At 30.3% G+C, this 18,520-nt stretch overlaps 1 protein-coding gene and 1 pseudogene across 13 annotated transcripts in view; both read right to left on the bottom strand.

Moving 5' to 3' along the window:
- Positions 1 to 18,520, bottom strand: part of LOC128180246 (uncharacterized) — a 31,620-nt gene that overhangs the window by 8,997 nt on the left and 4,103 nt on the right. Inside the window, exons 1-7 of one of the 13 annotated variants that reach the window (XR_008243205.1) lie at positions 6,498 to 7,614; positions 5,859 to 5,931; positions 5,280 to 5,354; positions 3,767 to 3,865; positions 3,241 to 3,321; positions 3,032 to 3,160; positions 2,114 to 2,289 (exon numbers count right to left, since the gene is read on the bottom strand). Coding sequence is in view for 12 of the 13 variants with exons in the window: in XM_052848174.1 (XP_052704134.1) it covers positions 2,114 to 2,289; positions 3,032 to 3,160; positions 3,241 to 3,321; positions 3,767 to 3,865; positions 5,280 to 5,336 (542 nt within the window). In the remaining variant the exon portion in view is untranslated. Of the gene's footprint in view, positions 1 to 2,113; positions 2,290 to 3,031; positions 3,161 to 3,240; positions 3,322 to 3,766; positions 3,866 to 5,279; positions 5,355 to 5,858; positions 6,477 to 6,497; positions 7,615 to 18,520 lie in introns of those variants that run through there. The other 12 variants (XM_052848174.1, XM_052848177.1, XM_052848178.1 and 9 more) reach the window with 12 other exon arrangements.
- LOC128180674 (uncharacterized) lies at positions 12,471 to 17,812 on the bottom strand (annotated as a pseudogene).

Below are 18,520 nucleotides of genomic sequence, written 5' to 3'. Positions count from 1 at the left end.
GCAAATTCTAAGGTAATGTTAGCTGCAAGTCTGTATAGCCCTTGTATGAAAAATTTCGGATGATGCTTTGTTTAGTAATGCAAGGTTTTAAGAGAGCAATACTTATTTGTTTAAAAAATAACACCCTAATACTTCGCATTTCATTCGCTGTTTGTAGAACAAGCAGAACCAGTATCAGTTCGATCCCTACCGTATGTACATTGTTCGAATTTAATAGCCCTTGCATTGCATTGCTTTGCATGTACAAAATATCTTTTAAAAATTCAACACTGAAAGTGTTTATCTATATGGCTATTAATCTATATGTACATGTACACATAGCGTACACATGTGATTCAAAATACCCCAAGCGGAAAAATTCACTTATTGAGTCTACATTTTATAGAATTTGCAAAAAATACATTGCGGGTCTGAATGTTTGTTAATGTGTCAATCTATCAATATACAGTTTGTTAATTATTTTCGATTGCTAAGGCTACATCGTTTTTGATGAACATTGAACAACATTTTTTCCATGCCATTATTTCCACGGAAGATAGCGAGTACAATTATAAAGCACAATTTATTTAATTATCTCTTTAATATTGTGTACTAGTATGTAATAAATAATTTATAAATTGCTGCCGAAGGTTGTTTGGTATTTTCGTTTGTAGATGCATTGCAAGTAAAAAACGTGAAACGCAGGGCAAGTCATAATTAATATCCCTAATAACCGTTACTTAAAAATAGCGGCTTTGGATTCAAATATTATCGTGTACGAATATTAAGTTCACTTTTTAATATCATCTCCACGATGATAATATTATATCCATCGGAAATCAGTATTTTGTTTTGCTTTAAAAGAAATGTTCTATCGGGAGCAATACCGCGTTCGTTTAAATTGCCGGCGTACATTTGTCATGTCAGTAATACACATTGTGCTTTACATGACGGCCGTGTATACGTACTGTAGAAAAGTTGAGTTTAATTACCATGCATTCGAACCATTTTATTAACACATCTCCCAGTACTGAAACAATTCAAAATGTCTCTGTTACAGTAACACAGTGGGGCGTTAAACATGTGTACGTCCAGCTCTACAAGCATATGCACTGTCGTCAAGGCGACGGCCTGAATACAGCTAGCGACTCTTCTATCGATCGGTTACCTGAGTCTCGTAATGCATCTAAATATAGAAAGGGGCACAGTTATGAAACAAACAACAAAAATAAGGTCAAAGAGGTTCATCTTTATGAAATGAATATGTACATATGAATAAAAACATTTGGGAATTTTATGTAGAATTATTTTAGCGCGCTGCATGTATCAGTTAGTGCATTACAAAAAGCCCTTTCATAACCTCCTAAACGTGCGCACCCCCACAAAAATGGACCGAACTGACAACAATTGTTTCTGCAAATACTGGCTATAAATTACGAAAACATTAAATTGAATACCACGGAAGGATTTAAAATTAATTTCTTTACAACTTTGCTTCAATAATGCATTAGAAATTTTTATTCCTTTACAAGTTATTGACAAGAAACTTTTGACGCATCTAACTCCCTAATTATAGGGGCCAGCCCCTTTTTCTGTATACCGAATGAAAGGTCTTGGTAAGACCAAGATCTTTTAAAATACATGTTATAACAAATTTTTTTCAGGTAGAAAACTAACACGGAGAATACGCGATTTTTTTTGAATTTTTTTCTTACCTTTGTTTCAACATCTATACCACCCCTTTTATTTGCATTTAAATAATAAATAAAATATATCTCGCACAAATTCAATGTATTGGCTTCCAAACCAGCCCATCTTTGAGACTCTGCCAGTCATCGTTATAGCTAAACCCCCCTGGACAAAAGAAGTCGTTAAATTTTACTAAAAGGGGAATAACTCAAAACCGGATGGGGATTTTCCTCAACTAAAATATGCAACGACAACATCACGCGGCATGTTATCAGTCCTGAAAATTTCAAAACAATCGGTGAACTAACGAGCGAGATATTAAGGATCAAAGTTGGCGTCTAGAAGAAAAAAAAAAATAATAAGAAATTTGAAAAATTTTCAGAATAATAGTAAGGTCTTCCGTTGGAAACGGAAGACCTTAATTATTTGTGGTACACTGCTTTACCTTACAGAAAGGTCCTTTGCTAAGATTCCGTCTGGTTGCAGGCTGCAGAATTCGTGAAGAAAGGTTCCGTCACTCCGTGAACCCGTACAAAGGAATCCTCCAAGAGGGTCACCCTTATCACTGTCTTCATCAGGGTGTTTCACAAAAATTTCTGACACAAAAGGACTTGCATCGAGCTGCAGCAAACAAATGTAATTTATATGAATGAAAACTCATAGTTTTTTCAAAGATTATTCCACGCATGTAAACAGTCATTTAAAATAAAATAAAACCAATGTTTTCATTTTCAAACATGACGCAACGTTTGTTAGCAAACATAGAATATATCAAACATTCGAAGCAAGCAGTTTTCGCATTAGTTGTATAGATCATATTTGTCTTGTCTTCTTTATTTCTTCTTTTATATCGTTTGGTATTAAATGTAGTATTTATGTGGTATTTAATGTTCAGTGTTTCCTTTCATATTTAAGGGGCCCGGCTAAATGAATGTAGTGATAAAGTTTTTGTCTATATTATTACGTGCATAATGGTTATTTTGAAGATCTTTATTTTATTATTTATTTGAATTTTATCTTAGAATAAGACTTTAAAATGAAGTTGCCGTTATCAAAAATGTTGCAGAAAAAGAAATAATTAACTGTGTCAATTGACTGTGTGTACGTCAAGCAGTTGTGAATGTAGTTATGGATTATCAAATTACGGTTTAAGAAATAAAAGCTTCTCATTTTCGTTGTGACTACAAACATTTGAGATCCACTTTAAATATACTTGTCTATATAAAAATGGAATATGATACAGCGTTATTATTGTTGACTACATTACATCAAAATGTACTCAGGTCGGTTAAAATATACCATTTAAAAAGTATCGTGTAAGCTTACGAACGTAAAGGTGAAATTATAACACTTTTCAACTAACCTTATCATAATCGTTTTTGCTTGGTCTTTGGAAAATTTTTCCTAATTTATTTTTGTCAATGGCTTCTGCACTATCCCTCTCAGAAATTCCGACAACGTTTTCCTCACGTATGTTCTGCAAAAGCATTCTCTTCAAGATTTCATTGTCAGTGATTTTCTTACAAATGTAGCATATTACAAGTGTTTTAAATTACATTAATTGTTAATTACCTCACTTCTTTTGTTGCTCTCCTCCATTATTATTGGACGTTCAATCTCTGAAAACTTTACAACATCCGCATTATTTTCATTCTAAAAGAAATATTTCTTAATGCCTACGTAATTATGCTTTCATGATAAAATTTAAAACAAAAAAAAGTATTTTTTTGTATTATTTAGACCTTGTTTAAAGATAGTTTAAAGTACTTAAAAATCTCCTTATGATGTCTACGAAAGCAGAAAGAGAGATCCTATGTTCAACAAAATATGACACAGTTAAAATTCTGAATTTCTGTCAACATTAAATATATTTTCCTTGTTACTGCACTTTATAAGATAGCTTTTTTAAAAACAAAAATAGTTTTAAATTGATTGTTTGGTCGTGGTATTGGTGAATGCAGTATACTAGTATTTCATTTGATTGAGAGTATAGTACACTGCGTAACTAATTATATAACAATCAATAACCAAGATTTTAATTCATGAAACCTCTCATAGATTACCAATAGATCTATTCATTACTTCAATAAATACTTGCTTGTATATCTAGACTCCGAACACTTTGGGTTTTTTCGTCATAAGTCGATTCGCCATGTGGAATCATTGAGTGTGAACTATCAATGTCGTCATTGTCCTTCTATTTTAATTTGAGAAAAAATGTCTTCTTATTTTCATCAATGATTGTTGAAAAGAAATCAAACAGTAAAAAGTGTTGTTTTTGGTATGATAGATTAATGGTATTTTTGAAAAAGTGTTCATAAAAGGCCAATATAGCTAGTTGGTCTAAATGAACATTAATTAAATGCTGCTTTATATAAATAGTGCCTGTTTGGGGGAGTAACAGTTGAAATTGACAGCCCGAGGAAACCTTCGCGTCGGTTGACAATGGTTTTCGAGGGGTGTCAATATAAACTGTTATCCCCCCAAACAGGCACTATTTATTTCATTATACTGAATGTCTTAATTTTAGAGAATTTATATATTGCTTTAATACAGAAATGACGTGAATTATACGGCGAACCATACGTGCATAATTTACGCGCATGTAACAATTCGATGTGTTACCCGATGCTAAGTGTGTTGCTAACGCTGAGGGTAATAGAACGAATTATCAACTGCGTCTAAACCAATCAGATTTCAGTATTTAACATGAAAGTATAAGAATACAAGTTGTCTTGAGGAATGAGTCTTACTATTTTTAAAAAACCTGCCGCTACCATATGTTTTAAAGGTAAATTTGTAACATTAAAGACCTTACTGGTTGACCACTGCAGTACATAGTAAAACATATCACTGCTATACTCAAAGTAATAGAGCAGAGAAGATTTCGATAACGAGAGTGGTTAATACATGTACATTATGTAAAGTAATTCAAAAACATAATTATGTAAGAATGACTGAAGTATAACATGGTATAGTAGAAGAGACGTAGTAGTAGTAACGGAGGTAGTAGGAGAATGAGTTATTGTTGGAGCCATAGTTAAAAGAATTACAAAAATTATTGTAATAGAAATAGTTGTAATAGTAGTAGTAGCATTAGTAATATATGTGAAGTATTAGAACTAAATGCAAAAGTATTAGTATTATAAGTAAATTTTGTAATATCATAGTTGTAGTAGTAAAAGCAGTGGTAGAAGTAGAGGTGGCTGTAGAAGAATTGAGGTAGCATTTGCTGATGTATTAGAAGTTGACATACAATGTATTAGAGGTAGTAGTTGTTCTATCAGTAGTAGTAGTAGTAGTAGTAGTAGAAGAAGAAGAAGAAAAGGTAGCATTTACTGCTATAGTAGAAGTTGTCATACTAGTAGCTTTAATGGCAGTAATTGTACATGTAGTATAAGTATAGAAGTAGTATTATTGTAGTTGTAGTAGCAGTACTGAAGTAACTGAGGTATTGCTAGAGAAATAGTAGAAATAGTTGTAGAAGCAATAGTAAATATAGAAACTGATATTGTTGAAGTTATACAATAACAACATAATTCAAGAAAGTCAACAAAAGTATTTGTAGTGACCACATTAGTAGATAAGTAGGTTTTTTGTTAAATACAAACCACACAACACACTGTCCTGGATTGAACACGGGTTATCAAACCATCGATGTCATCCATTCCTGCCTTTCTTCCGTACTACACATTTATATTATTAAAAAACTATTAAAATCATATATATATATATATATATATATATATATATATATATATATATATATATATATATATGTAAATTTAGGAAAATTATAAAAACTAAAAATTCATAGAGAGAGGTTGAAGTCTCAAATCCACTAAAATAAAATTTTTCCAAATATTTTGACGCTATAGACGCTCAAAACTGTAATACAATTTTTAAAACGATCTCAATCATCTTTAAACTTTTGGTTTTTTTTTTTTTTTTTTGGCGACTGTATAGCAATGTTTCCATTGCTACTATACGCAGGCATTTTGGTTTGTGTTGTAAACTAATGATAATTTCAAACTAAAGTATATCGGCACAAACAGATAAATTTGATTTAACTTATTGTCCAGAACAGATTTTTGATAATATAATACATGGTAAATTAATCTTATTTATACATACTCGATACCGGGTAAGAAACTTGTAGTTCTAATACATAATCAATGTTAAAACCATACCTTATGACTTGAAAAGATATGCAACTGAAATGATATTAGCCTTGTTTAAAGTTGTTCTTCTCTTCTGTTGGGTCTATCAATTTTCAAATAATAATGTAATGGTTAGTCAATTTTTCAATAAATTTCGACACGACAAAATCTACACTGCTGCTTAAGGTACTTCACTACACCGAGACTTATACTTTTTAAGACACTACGTCACAAGATGGCGATTTAAATGTTTTGTTAAACTGTTTGTATCAATCGATTCAGATGTATATCGTCATAGCTCAGTGGTTAAAGTATCAGGCATGTGAACCGCAGGTCATGAGTTCGAATCCACCTGGGGCTTTTGTTTATGTTTACTGAATGAAATTTTTGAAAATATCATTTTTTAACTAAAATTGTACATTTTTTCGCCTATTTGACATATATACTTCTTATCCATCATGCTTTCTATCATAATCAAGTAATTTTCTGCTGATTTGAGAAACTTTTTCAAGGTGTAGTGAGGCACCTTAAAAATTATCAAATTTAAACGGACACGTGTCAAATCTCGAGATTCATTTAATAATAGAGTTTCCTCTAGATATTGATAACATATTTTTATCGGAAGTGCAAAAAGAGAATATGCATTTACTTTAACGCATGCATACCAACCTAAATGGTAGGGATTGGGATTGACGGCCCAGTCACGTTTTGAAACACACTTCCGAGAATCGGCGGAATTGTAAAAACAAAAAAATTAGGGCACTTGAAAAAATTATACACAAACACTTACAATGTCGGAAAGCGCCTATCATTCGCGTCTCGTATTAAAAAAGGAATAACATCGGGGCTCAAAATAGAGACAAAATTGTAAAAAAAAAAAAAAAAACAAAAAAAACAAACTTTTCTCTTTCTAAATTGTTGTACTTTGGATTAAGCATTTTAAAGACAACGTATTTGCAAAACTATTTTGTATAAGTAATTTAACAAATTATACATGCTATAATCTACTTGCCTCTAATTCTACACATAACATCAAAAGTCCCTTATATTCTCAACCGTCTCTCATCCAGCTTATGCTCTGTCATAACTTATTTAGAAAATCAATGCTATATACATGAAGAAAAATACACAGGATAAAATACACTTGCCTTATATATCACAATCTAACAAGACTTTATAGAACTGAATTCGGTATGAGTCAGACAGTTAAGTGGTATACTTAAAGTGGTAAGAGGGTCATACTTTGCTGTACCCTAACGATTTTTTCTATCTCTCCAAGTAGTAATAATAAAAATATGCACGCACTTACTTTGTGAGAGCTGTAACGATTTTTGTTTTCTTTGGTTCAAGTTTTTTTTTGTGTGTTTTAATGCGTGTTTTTTCTTTTGGGATTTATGTTGTTTGGCAACTTATTTGTTTGATTATCTTGTAGGTTCGTGAGGTTTGGTACTTTTTTTTTGTTCTATTCCAGATAAAGGATCCATTCCTTTAGAGGAATAACTTGATCAGATAAGGCCGGGGGAGATAAAATCTAAGGAAGCTTAAAGTGCTTCATGATTGATCAAACACGCGTTCACTAACGCTTAAAAAAACTAACATGGCGGATAAACAGAACAAGTGGTCAGTGCAATGTCTTAAATGTAAGCTTGCTTAAAGAAGTACTACATGTGTGGTGGAAGGAAGATCAATCTAAACGATAGATATTTTATAAACAAATATTGACAGTTTTCCAGAAATTGTCAGATCATTTATGATTTAATCATTATTTGATATTACAAATAAACACCAACCAAATTCGATGTTTAGAAAAAGTTTGTTTAAAACCGCTTTGGCCAATAATACGTCATTTATGAAATTTACTTGACTTTATGTTACAAAATTGATTCGTAGTGTTATCATGGACACGAATAAAGACACTGTCCATTATTACATGAAATTATTTCATCTACATGTACATGATAATTTACTTTATTTTACATTTCTAAGGTACAACAGCACAGATGTTAAAAGAAATTAAAACGGTCGTTTTAATAAAAATATACATTTATTTTCTTAACATTTATTAAAAATGCACTATATTGACCTGAAAGGTACATGTAAGATGCGGTTTAATGGGATTTCACTATTATTTCCGATCCTAATCACAAGTGTTTTGAACTGCAATTACATATGGCGGCACACTTTTAAAAATACTTAATTTTCAAAGTGTGTTTTAGTATAAATCAACAATGCGTATCATCAAGACACTTAATGCACTCAGAAAAAGAAAATGTGCATTTCTGGTCGAGTTTCTGGTTAGTCTGGAAAATATGAACGATTATTACACATCATCATTCATTTTAAATTAATTGTTTCATTTTTTTTGAAATCAGTTAAACAATTAGAACTATATGCATATTTTAATCACAAATACATATACATTTTTCATGTTGTGTCATATAACTTGAATGAATGAGGAAGGTCCCCACTCACAGTTTTTCTTTCCTACTTTATTATATATAGCGTCCTCTTCACTATATTAATGGTATTTCACTATTTTTATTTTATTGATCCACATAGAATTTTATAAATACGATTTCAAAAACCATTTTTTGATAACAAACCAATCTCTAAAACTTTGAAAAACCTTAGATCCAAATGCTACGTCATCACCGACAATTTATCAAAGAAGAGTCACATGTTTTCAAAAATAATATTGCATTTTAATTAAAGTGTTACAATAGTATTAAAGCTCATAACATAGCAAAAAACGCTTTAACGATTCTAAAATATGTTAATATGCTAGAAATAAAATTACGAGATTTTTCCTTGTTTAAGAAATAAAGAATCATTCTTTGATTTTATGGGGTGTCCATTACAAGAATCATTCTTTGACTTTATGGGGTGTTTATTACAAGAACCATTCTTTGACTTTATGGGGTGTCCATTACAGGAATCATTCTTTGACTTTATGGGGTGTTTATTACAAGAACCAGTCTTTGACTTTATGTGGTTCTCATTACAGACGGGCAAGTGATCAAATCCAATAAAAACAAAAATCACAGCAGTATTCCAAACATAACTGATAACTGTGTCAGTATTTATTTCTAACAAATTGGCAAGGTAACGCCGTAAATGTGATAGCAAACTGATTGCAAACTGGATTTTCGTTTGTGTAAACAGTACCCTTCATTCTTTTGTTTAAGGTGGAAAAACATATCATCACAAATTGGCTGACTGCTCATCGAAACGACATTTCGTTTTATTAAAAGGATTTTATCGACTCATCATGGAACTACATGTAACTCCAAAACCGAGTGGATAAAGTGTCGGACTTTTGAACTGTACATCCCAAGTTCGAATCCCACAGGGGCTTTTGTTGTTACTAACTGAAATAATTATTTTACATATTCATTTCTTATCCCAAAACGGTAAATGTATCGCTTATTTGACATATGTACAGTTTATTTAATGTATCATTTTATCTTTTATTATCAAATAATGTCCTGTTAATTTTAATGACTTTTTCCAGGTGTGTTATTCCACCTTACCCTGATTGATGATACTACCTAAGGACAATCCTCACCTGATATAATCGTCCATTTCGTGCTCACAATTTCCTGTCAGTCTTTTAAGTCAAAATAATTGAAAAAAAAACAAAGTATATACAACCTATCTCTATGGTGCTATTCTCTACAACTGAACTGCAAATACATTATACCTTCCTATCTTGAAAACTGCAAAAAAGTAGCTGGTATATTTTGTCTTATATTCATTAAAACAATTAAAACAAACTAGAGCAAAGCTCGTTGCAAAGCAACGAGTGGGTCTTCCGTTAATGTCGGAAGTAAAGCTGGAAGTTCCTGTTAGGAGCAGAGCTCTTAAACCAACAACAAGAGTAACGCAAATAAAAAGATGAAAAAATCGAATTATTCCTGGTACGACTTAACAAAATACGAATGATTTTAAGTACGACTTAACAAAAACATTTCCGATTTCAAGAACGACTTAACAAAAAAAATCCGAATGTGTTCAAGTACGACTTAACAATTATTTTTGGTACGAGTTAATTTTACTTTGAACATTACGCTATTTTTTAAACCAAGGAAGCGGAATCAAAATTTCCGGAAAAATCAATTTTTAAACCCCGATATATCTGTTATGCATTGTAAATCGACCAAATCATAACCATTGAAAATTTCAAGCCTCTATCTTAAAGCGTTTTTGAGAAACGCCGCGGACAAAATGACTTTTTGAAAATTTTAAAAATGACGTAACGTAAAAACGGAAGTGACGTTGTCAAGAAAACTTTAAATCTTTGAGGGATAATAGTTTCACATTATCTCTGGAAATTTCATCAAAATCGGTTGGAAACTTTTTGAGTTATAAAGCCGAGAAGGAGTCAGAAAAAAAAAGAAAAAGTATAATAATAATAAAAAGAAACCGAAGAATAACAAGAGGGTCTTCCGTTGAAAACGGAAGACCCTAATAATATACACATCTTGCATACAAGTACAATTAAACAGCAAAAAAAGAGAAGAAAAAAGGGATCCTATCTTTAATACTAAAAGTAGAGTGAACCGGACATATTAGTAACTCTATAGTTATGCAACATTTTGCTAAATAATGACAAAATTCAACAGCTGGCATTTTTTGCGAAAATATCAAAACTCTTAATCCAAGCAGTATGCAAATCTATGTACGCATGAACGTCAATTGAAATGCAAACAAAAAATAACTGGCCTATCTTGAAAACTCCAAGAGAAGTCATCCGGAAAAAAAGTATCCTATAATCATACAATATATATATATATATATATATATATATATATATATATATATATATATATATATATATATATATATATATATATATATATATATCAGGCTTGGGGCGAATTGCATTGCAAAGTAATGCATTACATTACCATTACTTCATGAATTTGGGCATTAAATTACCATTACCATTACTTGATTTTCTTTAAGTAATGCATTACATTACCATTACATGAGTAAAGTAATGCATTACCATTACCATTACTTTTTTTTAAAAAGTAAAGCTAATAAAGAGTTTTTGCAAATGTTTCAAATATACAACACTCTTTACCATATCTACAGCTTCATGCTCAGTATCAGGTTCAAATTCAATGAATAAACAAGAGTCATTCTTTATTTGCTCAATATATAATCATATTGTGGCAATATGAACAACATATTACATAAGTAAAATGATATTTATAGACATTTGGCATGACACAATATCAGATATGAAATAGAGACACAGGATAACATGCGTAACAAAAAACAATTGATGAAATAATGTTGCGGTTTTTAAAAGCTAAATATAGATATATCCCCAGATTACACAAATCTGTATAATTTTGGACACTTAATTTTATTAATTTATAAACAGATGATTTTTCCCAGTTATATTTCTTAATATATTTTAATCGTATTTCTTTTTACGGAGGACACTTTAAGACAAAAGATTGCTGTTGCACTTATGATCGAAGTTTCAAAGGGTTCATCTTTTAAATGCATCCATCTTCCGGGCTATACTAAATAAATGTTATGCAGGAGCAGTCAAAGCTTGGGCTGGAAAATACTGTTTGACGATCTTTATCTTAGGATATGTTAAGTGCAATAATAGATTAAATACATAAATCTTGTATTTTCCATCAGTCCAAACTAATGTACAGTGTAATTAATATACAAGAGAGAGAGAGAGAGAGAGAGGGAGAGAGAGAGAGAGAGAGAGAGAGACAAAGAGACAGAGACAGAGAGAAAGAGAGAAAATAAGTAAGATTATTTTCAAATGGGTTATAATATTGGAAGTGATATTGATTTTCATCATGGATGGACAGTGCATTCATTTTGCTTTTAAAGGTGCATGTCTGTCTCCTATTCTATTGTGACATAGCGAAGGGAAGGGTATTGGGGTGTTTAACACTTCTTATAACAATAGATTGTTTTGATACTTAGATTATCCTGGGGGCATAGTGTTTTGTTGACACATTTCTTATTGAAGTGCAAACTAATTGGAGTAAATTGTTTAAATGATTAAAAACTCTTAATAACAACACTCTTAAAAATGTTATGAAATTGTGCTGTTATCTTTAGTAATATAAACAATTCAAAAATGAATTTTAAAAAACCTTTTTTAATAAAACATGTACAATTAAAACATTTTTTTCTTAATTAGAATTATTTCTTTCTTCTTTAAAAATAAATTTAATCAAATTCAATTTCAACTATTCATTTATTCATCACATTTTTTAAAGTGAACATGCATAAATATGCATAGTAATGCAAAGTAATGCCATGTAATGCCAGCATTACACTAGATTTTGGAAAGTAATGCATTACATTAGCATTACTTGTAATGCTAATTTTGAGGCATTACACATTACTAGCATTACTTTGAAAACATGTAATGCATTGCAATGCATTACCATTACATTTAGCATTACCCCAAGCCTGATATATATATATATATATATATATATATATATATATATATATATATATATATATATATATATATATATATATATATATATATATATATATATATTTATTTATTTATTCATTGCGAAATTCAGTAGCTCGTACATATATTTTGTATAAATTAACACAATTCAAAATTCAAGCAATATGCACGTTTCTTTTTTATTTTCAATTGATTTGCCAAAAAAACAACCACAAAAAAAACAACACAAAAACAAAAAAAAACTTTCTTTCTTCAAAACTGTAGGAGAGGATATCCGGATACACCTAAAAGGAGTAACGTAACTCGCCCAGTTGGAGTTTTTCCTCGGAAAACCAAGTTAATAAAATTAAAATACTATAGTGATTATTATTTTCTTTCTGTTAAACATCTCGAATTTCTAAATTTCTTTAAAACAGTTTGACGTAAGAATTTAAAAGGCAAAAAAATTCCTCAAGCTTAAGCATTCTGATTATGAACATATACTGAACATTTTTGCAATTTTGCAGAACTATGTAATTCGATATATGTTGCTCAGTCTATAAAGAATAGAATTTTTATTTAAAACAATCACACTCTTTAACTACTAAATTGCTGTCAGTAGTCTAGTTTCAATGCAAATACCAAATACTCGGTAAACCATGTTCTGCAATACTTCGTAACTCATAATTTTTGGTAAATGTTAAATGGAATTATTGTCTTTTTAGACATAGATCCATTTATTGTGGGCAAAATGTATCGATCATCAACACTCCACACCCTTCTTCCCTGAGAGCATGTTCTCGTGTCTTCAGCTCGAATAGTTTTCTGGTTTGGTTAAAACAAAGATACAAATCTGAAAAAAATAAAGATAAAATTGTCATTTTACATGGATACACATTCAGACTATAGTCATATTAACGTTTGCTGCAGTGATCCGGGTTTTCACACGAGAACAAGACGTAATTAAACAGGCCGTTATTAATCAAACCGTTTGAAATATTGTTTTTATTTCAGTAAGATACCCGAAGAATATGAATAAGTTATTGATAATTTGAAAACGCTTACACAGTTATACTTGTGTAAGTATGGTTTATGAAGTAGAGAAAGTCATGATTTCACAATCTAATTTGAAACCCACATGGATTGGCAATCCAGAAAAAGGTTACTAAGTAATCAGCTAATCAAATGGTCGTAGCAACCATAGTTTTCAACAAATGAATGCACTCACGTTCAACGTCTTTCCTGCATGGTCTCAGGTAATCTTCTCTGTTTATTACCTCTTTACGAAATGTCTTAATGCTGGCCACGTCGGTATCGTTCTTAATAAAAAACAATCCGTCGTAAATTGTTAATAACAATCATTCATAACAGTACCAAGTAATTCTTATTTTTCTAGTGTTTCGTATTTTAACGTGCATAACGTATATTTTATAACATGATTTTCCATACATAATGTTGCATATCATTTTTTTGTTCCCAACAAAGCCATTTCATTCTAATTTCTATCTATATGTAGATCAATGTCACAAAATGCTTAAGTTACATTAAATACTTTAAAAACTTCAAATGCTATGAACGTGGAAAGATTATATTGGATTAAAATTTCAATAACACACATAATAGTAATCTTACGACTATGTTCAGTTGGGTCCCATTAAGGCCTAGAAATTTGGATTTGTTTTTCTGCACTTGAAAACTGTACTTTAGATAAAAACCATCGTCCAAAAACTCTCTCTCAATAAAATGGCCTAAAAGAGGAAAAAATAACCGCATTTTTTCATTATTGCATGTAACAGTTAAATACATACAATACTTCTACATTAAATTTGTTATGTGAGTGTTTGTCTTATACATGATATAAACATTTAAAAAGGGTAACTGTTATTAGGAGGGGCGATTGTAATTTAATTTGAGCTTGACAGGTAGATCACTTGAACTTTACTTTAAAGATACTTTCAATCAGTTCAAAAAGTTAATGTATATGTTTGATTTGATTAGATGGCTTGACAAATATATATATATATATATATAGAGAGAGAGAGAGAGAGAGAGAGAGAGAGAGAGAGAGAGAGAGAGAGAGTGGTCTTTCTGTGATAATAAGTGAGTCTGCACTAGATGGCCTTAAAACTTACATGTACAGTCCGACATGACGTTTAAAAATTTGAAGAGAGTTAATTCTTCATTTTGAACAGCCAAAGCTGAAGAGTCTTTTCGTACCATCAGTACTTTCACTTTCGGATGCATAGTCATTAGCTTTACAGAATTCTCCTTAACGATGACCTCTTCTAAAGAAGAAAAAATGTAAAAAAAAAAAAAAAAAAAGTTAAAATCAATGTATGCCTTTTAAGCTTTAAAAATGGCACATTTTTCATCTGCAATTTAATTTTGTTAGTAAAAAAGGTGTTTGTATTAATCTTTCAATAGCATATTATTAAAACACAAAATTTTATTTGAAGCACGAAAAAATAAAAGTTATTGTTTTGCTATACGAATTAAACATCGCATGGTATTATGTGTTATGTGGTGATAAACTCGATAAACTTAATATTTTAGACTGTTCTTCCTTAATTAATATTAGATATGGCAAGCAAAACAACATACATTAATGGCATTGCATCATCCCCAAAAAAGTAAGACGTGGACAGGTCAAAATAACCGGGGGTTTAGAACTATTGATTTACATTTAAATTAATATCTCTATTTTTGTGAAGAGGAGAAATGAAAAATGCTATAACTAAGAAAAAATCAAGTGTTGGTGGTGTTTGAATTTTGAAATAAAAAATTAGTTAAGAAACAAAAGATTATAAACAAAAAAGAATGATATAGAACATAATTCCAATACTTGTTTTGGGTAATCTAGGTAGTGATATATGACAAATTTAAAATGTTAACTACAAATTATAGGCGAAGTCATTTTCAAATAAAAACCTTGAAAGAAAGATCATATCAGATTAAGTAATTTCTAATACAAAAAAAGAAAAAAGTGGAATCTATAGATTTTAACTAATATTATCAATAGTAGTAATCGTTTTGAAAACAAATGTAGACTATAAATATTCATGTGAAATATTATCAATTAAAACCTTTTTAGGTACTTCAATACACCAAGACTTATACGTTTTAAGACACTACGTCACAAGATGGCGATTTAAATGTTTTTTTAAACTGTTTGTATCAATCGATTTAGATGTATATCGTAATAACTAAGTGGTTAAAGTATGAGGATTGTAAACGGCAGGTCATGGGTTCGAATCCGCTTGGTGTTTTTGTTCAGGGGTTTTTGTTCATGTCTACTGAATGAAAGTTTTGAAAATATCATTTTTTAAATCTAAACTTGTACCTTTTTGGCAAATTTGACACATATACTTCTTATTCATCATGCTATCTATCATAATCAAGTAATTGTCTGCTGATTTGGGAAACTGTATCAAGGTGTAGTGAGGCACTTCAAGATCCTTCAAGATCACCTTTGATATCTAATAAACGTATATGTTACTAACAAACCTTCTTTGGTTCCTTCCAGTAGAAATTCAATAGTTGTAAATGTTTCTGATTGTCTGTTGTAGTTCACCTTAGCGTAAAAAAAATTAATTTTAAAAATCACGGTTAATTGATAGGAATTTGTCAAAACAGAAAAAAATGTTATAAAGAAAATCTTATAGTAAGACAGAGCTACTTAAAGATATTTCTAAAAAAAAAAAAAGCATTTGTTTATGACATGTTTATCACAAAGTTAAAATTACCATGGATATTTTCTCTGTCATTGGTAATGTTCAAAAGAGCGCTAAAACTTCCTCATGATCATACTCGAATGATCCCAAAGTCTTCTTTCCGTTTAAACTCACTAAAATGTCTTCATTTCTAAAGAAAATCATTCATTTTATAAATCATAATGGTAATGTTGTCATTTCTAAATATCAAAAAAGTATTTAAGAACTAAAATTTCAAAAAAATACAATCATTATGGCATGATAACAATTTAAAATAAAAATGATTTTTTACTCAGGGAGTTGCTAATTCTAAACAATTGTGTAAGATTATTTTGTTGAGGATGGGGGGGGGGGGGGTGTGATACCATTTCTTTTATCAAGAAACATCTTTGCTAGTTTGTCTTGTGTTTTTAAACAGCAATTTAATTCCTTTTATTATTTGACAAAATAAAGAGTCCCGGATTTCATCATGATTTTACACTTGCACCTTGGTACGTGTACATGTACATAAATCTTCAATCATCTTTTACTACATGTAAAGATTTATGATAATGGTATAATTTTAACTACGTATCAAATGCACTGTCTTACTTGACAGAAAGGTCTTTTGCTAAAATTCCGTCTGTGGTCAGGCTGCAGAATGCGTGAAGAAAGGTTCCGTCACTCCGTGAACCCGTACAAAGGAATCCTCCAAGAGGATCGCCCTTATCGCTGTCTTCATCAGGGTGTTTAACAAAAATTTCTGACACAAAAGGACTGTCATCCAGCTTAAGCAAAACAATATGACAAATATTTACACGTCTATGTTTTTTTGTCCATCATCATTGTGCTCTGAAAATTATTTATCTTTTCATTAATGCTATTAGTTTATTTCGTGCTTATTTGGTATTAATAATTGAACATATATCTTTATATGAATTTAATTATTGGTTGCAACAGTTTAATAATTTTGCTCGTGATTACAGAAGCGTCATTGTTATTTGAGGGTATTGGGGAAGGTAAATTTTACAATCGATATGAGTTAAGGACGTCGTTATGTAAAATTTCAAACGATCTGTATTCTTGTAAACAGCGTTGATGCGCGATGTGTCAGTTTTGCACAAGCATATACCTATTTTGCAAAAGAGTTCATACATTTATCTCAAAAAAGGTATATCTTTAAAGAAAATATTTAACTACCTGTATACTGTCTTGAGTTCTTAATTTTTGGTAAAGAATTCTCACATTGTTTCCGGGTGCTGCTGAACTATCCGTCTCAGAAAACTCTACATCATTATCTCCATTCTAAAAATAACAAAATCTTAATCACAATCATTTTTTTAGTCATTTTTCCTTCAGATAACAAAATTTAGGAAGTTTTAGATTTATTTATTGGGATATAAGAGCAGTATATATCTTTTTAGACAGCGATACCAAAATAAAAGGTGAAATTGAAGCCATTCGTTTAGATATGTACTTTTCAAGTACGATCATTCGAACAAAAATCAAAATACAGCGGCTTAAGAAATGATAAAAAAAAAATAATGTCTTATTTGATGTTTTGTGGAGGGTTGAATTAGGATTGTTGTTGTTGCTGTTATTGAAAACTATATATCTAGTCTCTTTTTACAGCGGTTGATACATGTAGTATCATTCTTATTGTATCAGAATCGTAGTGCGCGAATGCATCCCTTACTAATCTAAGGGGGTTCGATGTTTGTGACCATTTTTAGACTGTAGTTATCTCCTTTAGAAGAAGAGCTATATATAAAAATGCCAAAATTAAAAAGGTAAAATGTATGGATTGTTATCTTTACTAATTAATTATTTAAAGTTACACGAGTCATATCTGAATCTAATAATTTCAGGTAGGTCTGATGGTATTTATTTGACAATCCGGCCTCTTTAAATGATTCTTAATCGGTTAAGACGCATCGGTTAAGACACATCGGTTAAGACGCATCGGTTATGACAGTAAACCGATGAAACAAATAAAAAAAATATGTTGGTCAAAATAATACAAGTAGGCAAGAAATATTGTGGTGTCACAATACAATATTTCAAAGATGTAGCCTTAAACCCAAATGTATTGATGAAAAATAAATTATTGTTAAAAGAACAAAAAGAAAAAACAAAAAACCCCTGAAAATATCTGTCCTAGCTGATGTGGTGGAACGAACAATTAGTTGAATTGTACGTAGTGGCATTAATAAGTGAGTATTAATGTTTTATGCAAACCACAGTGAATGTTTTGGATTGATCATGGGGAATCAAACCATCCGCTACAATAGCATCCATCAGTTCTTTATCTCCAGCGGTATACACCTACAATGAAATATATATATATATATATATATATATATATATATATATATATATATATATATATATATATATATATATATATATATATATATATATATATATATATATTAATAAAAGATAATAAGAACTTTTTCCATTTAACTTTTCATTGATATTCGCGGTAAAAAGTAATGTTTGTCTATATTTTTTTTACTTTTTGTTTGAGTTAAACATATTTTATTGACTAATGA

The sequence above is a fragment of the Crassostrea angulata genome, chromosome 4 (assembly GCF_025612915.1).
Source record: "Crassostrea angulata isolate pt1a10 chromosome 4, ASM2561291v2, whole genome shotgun sequence".
Classification (NCBI taxonomy): Eukaryota; Metazoa; Mollusca; class Bivalvia; order Ostreida; family Ostreidae; genus Magallana; species Magallana angulata.
This window is presented reverse-complemented; position numbering and strand designations above follow the sequence as displayed.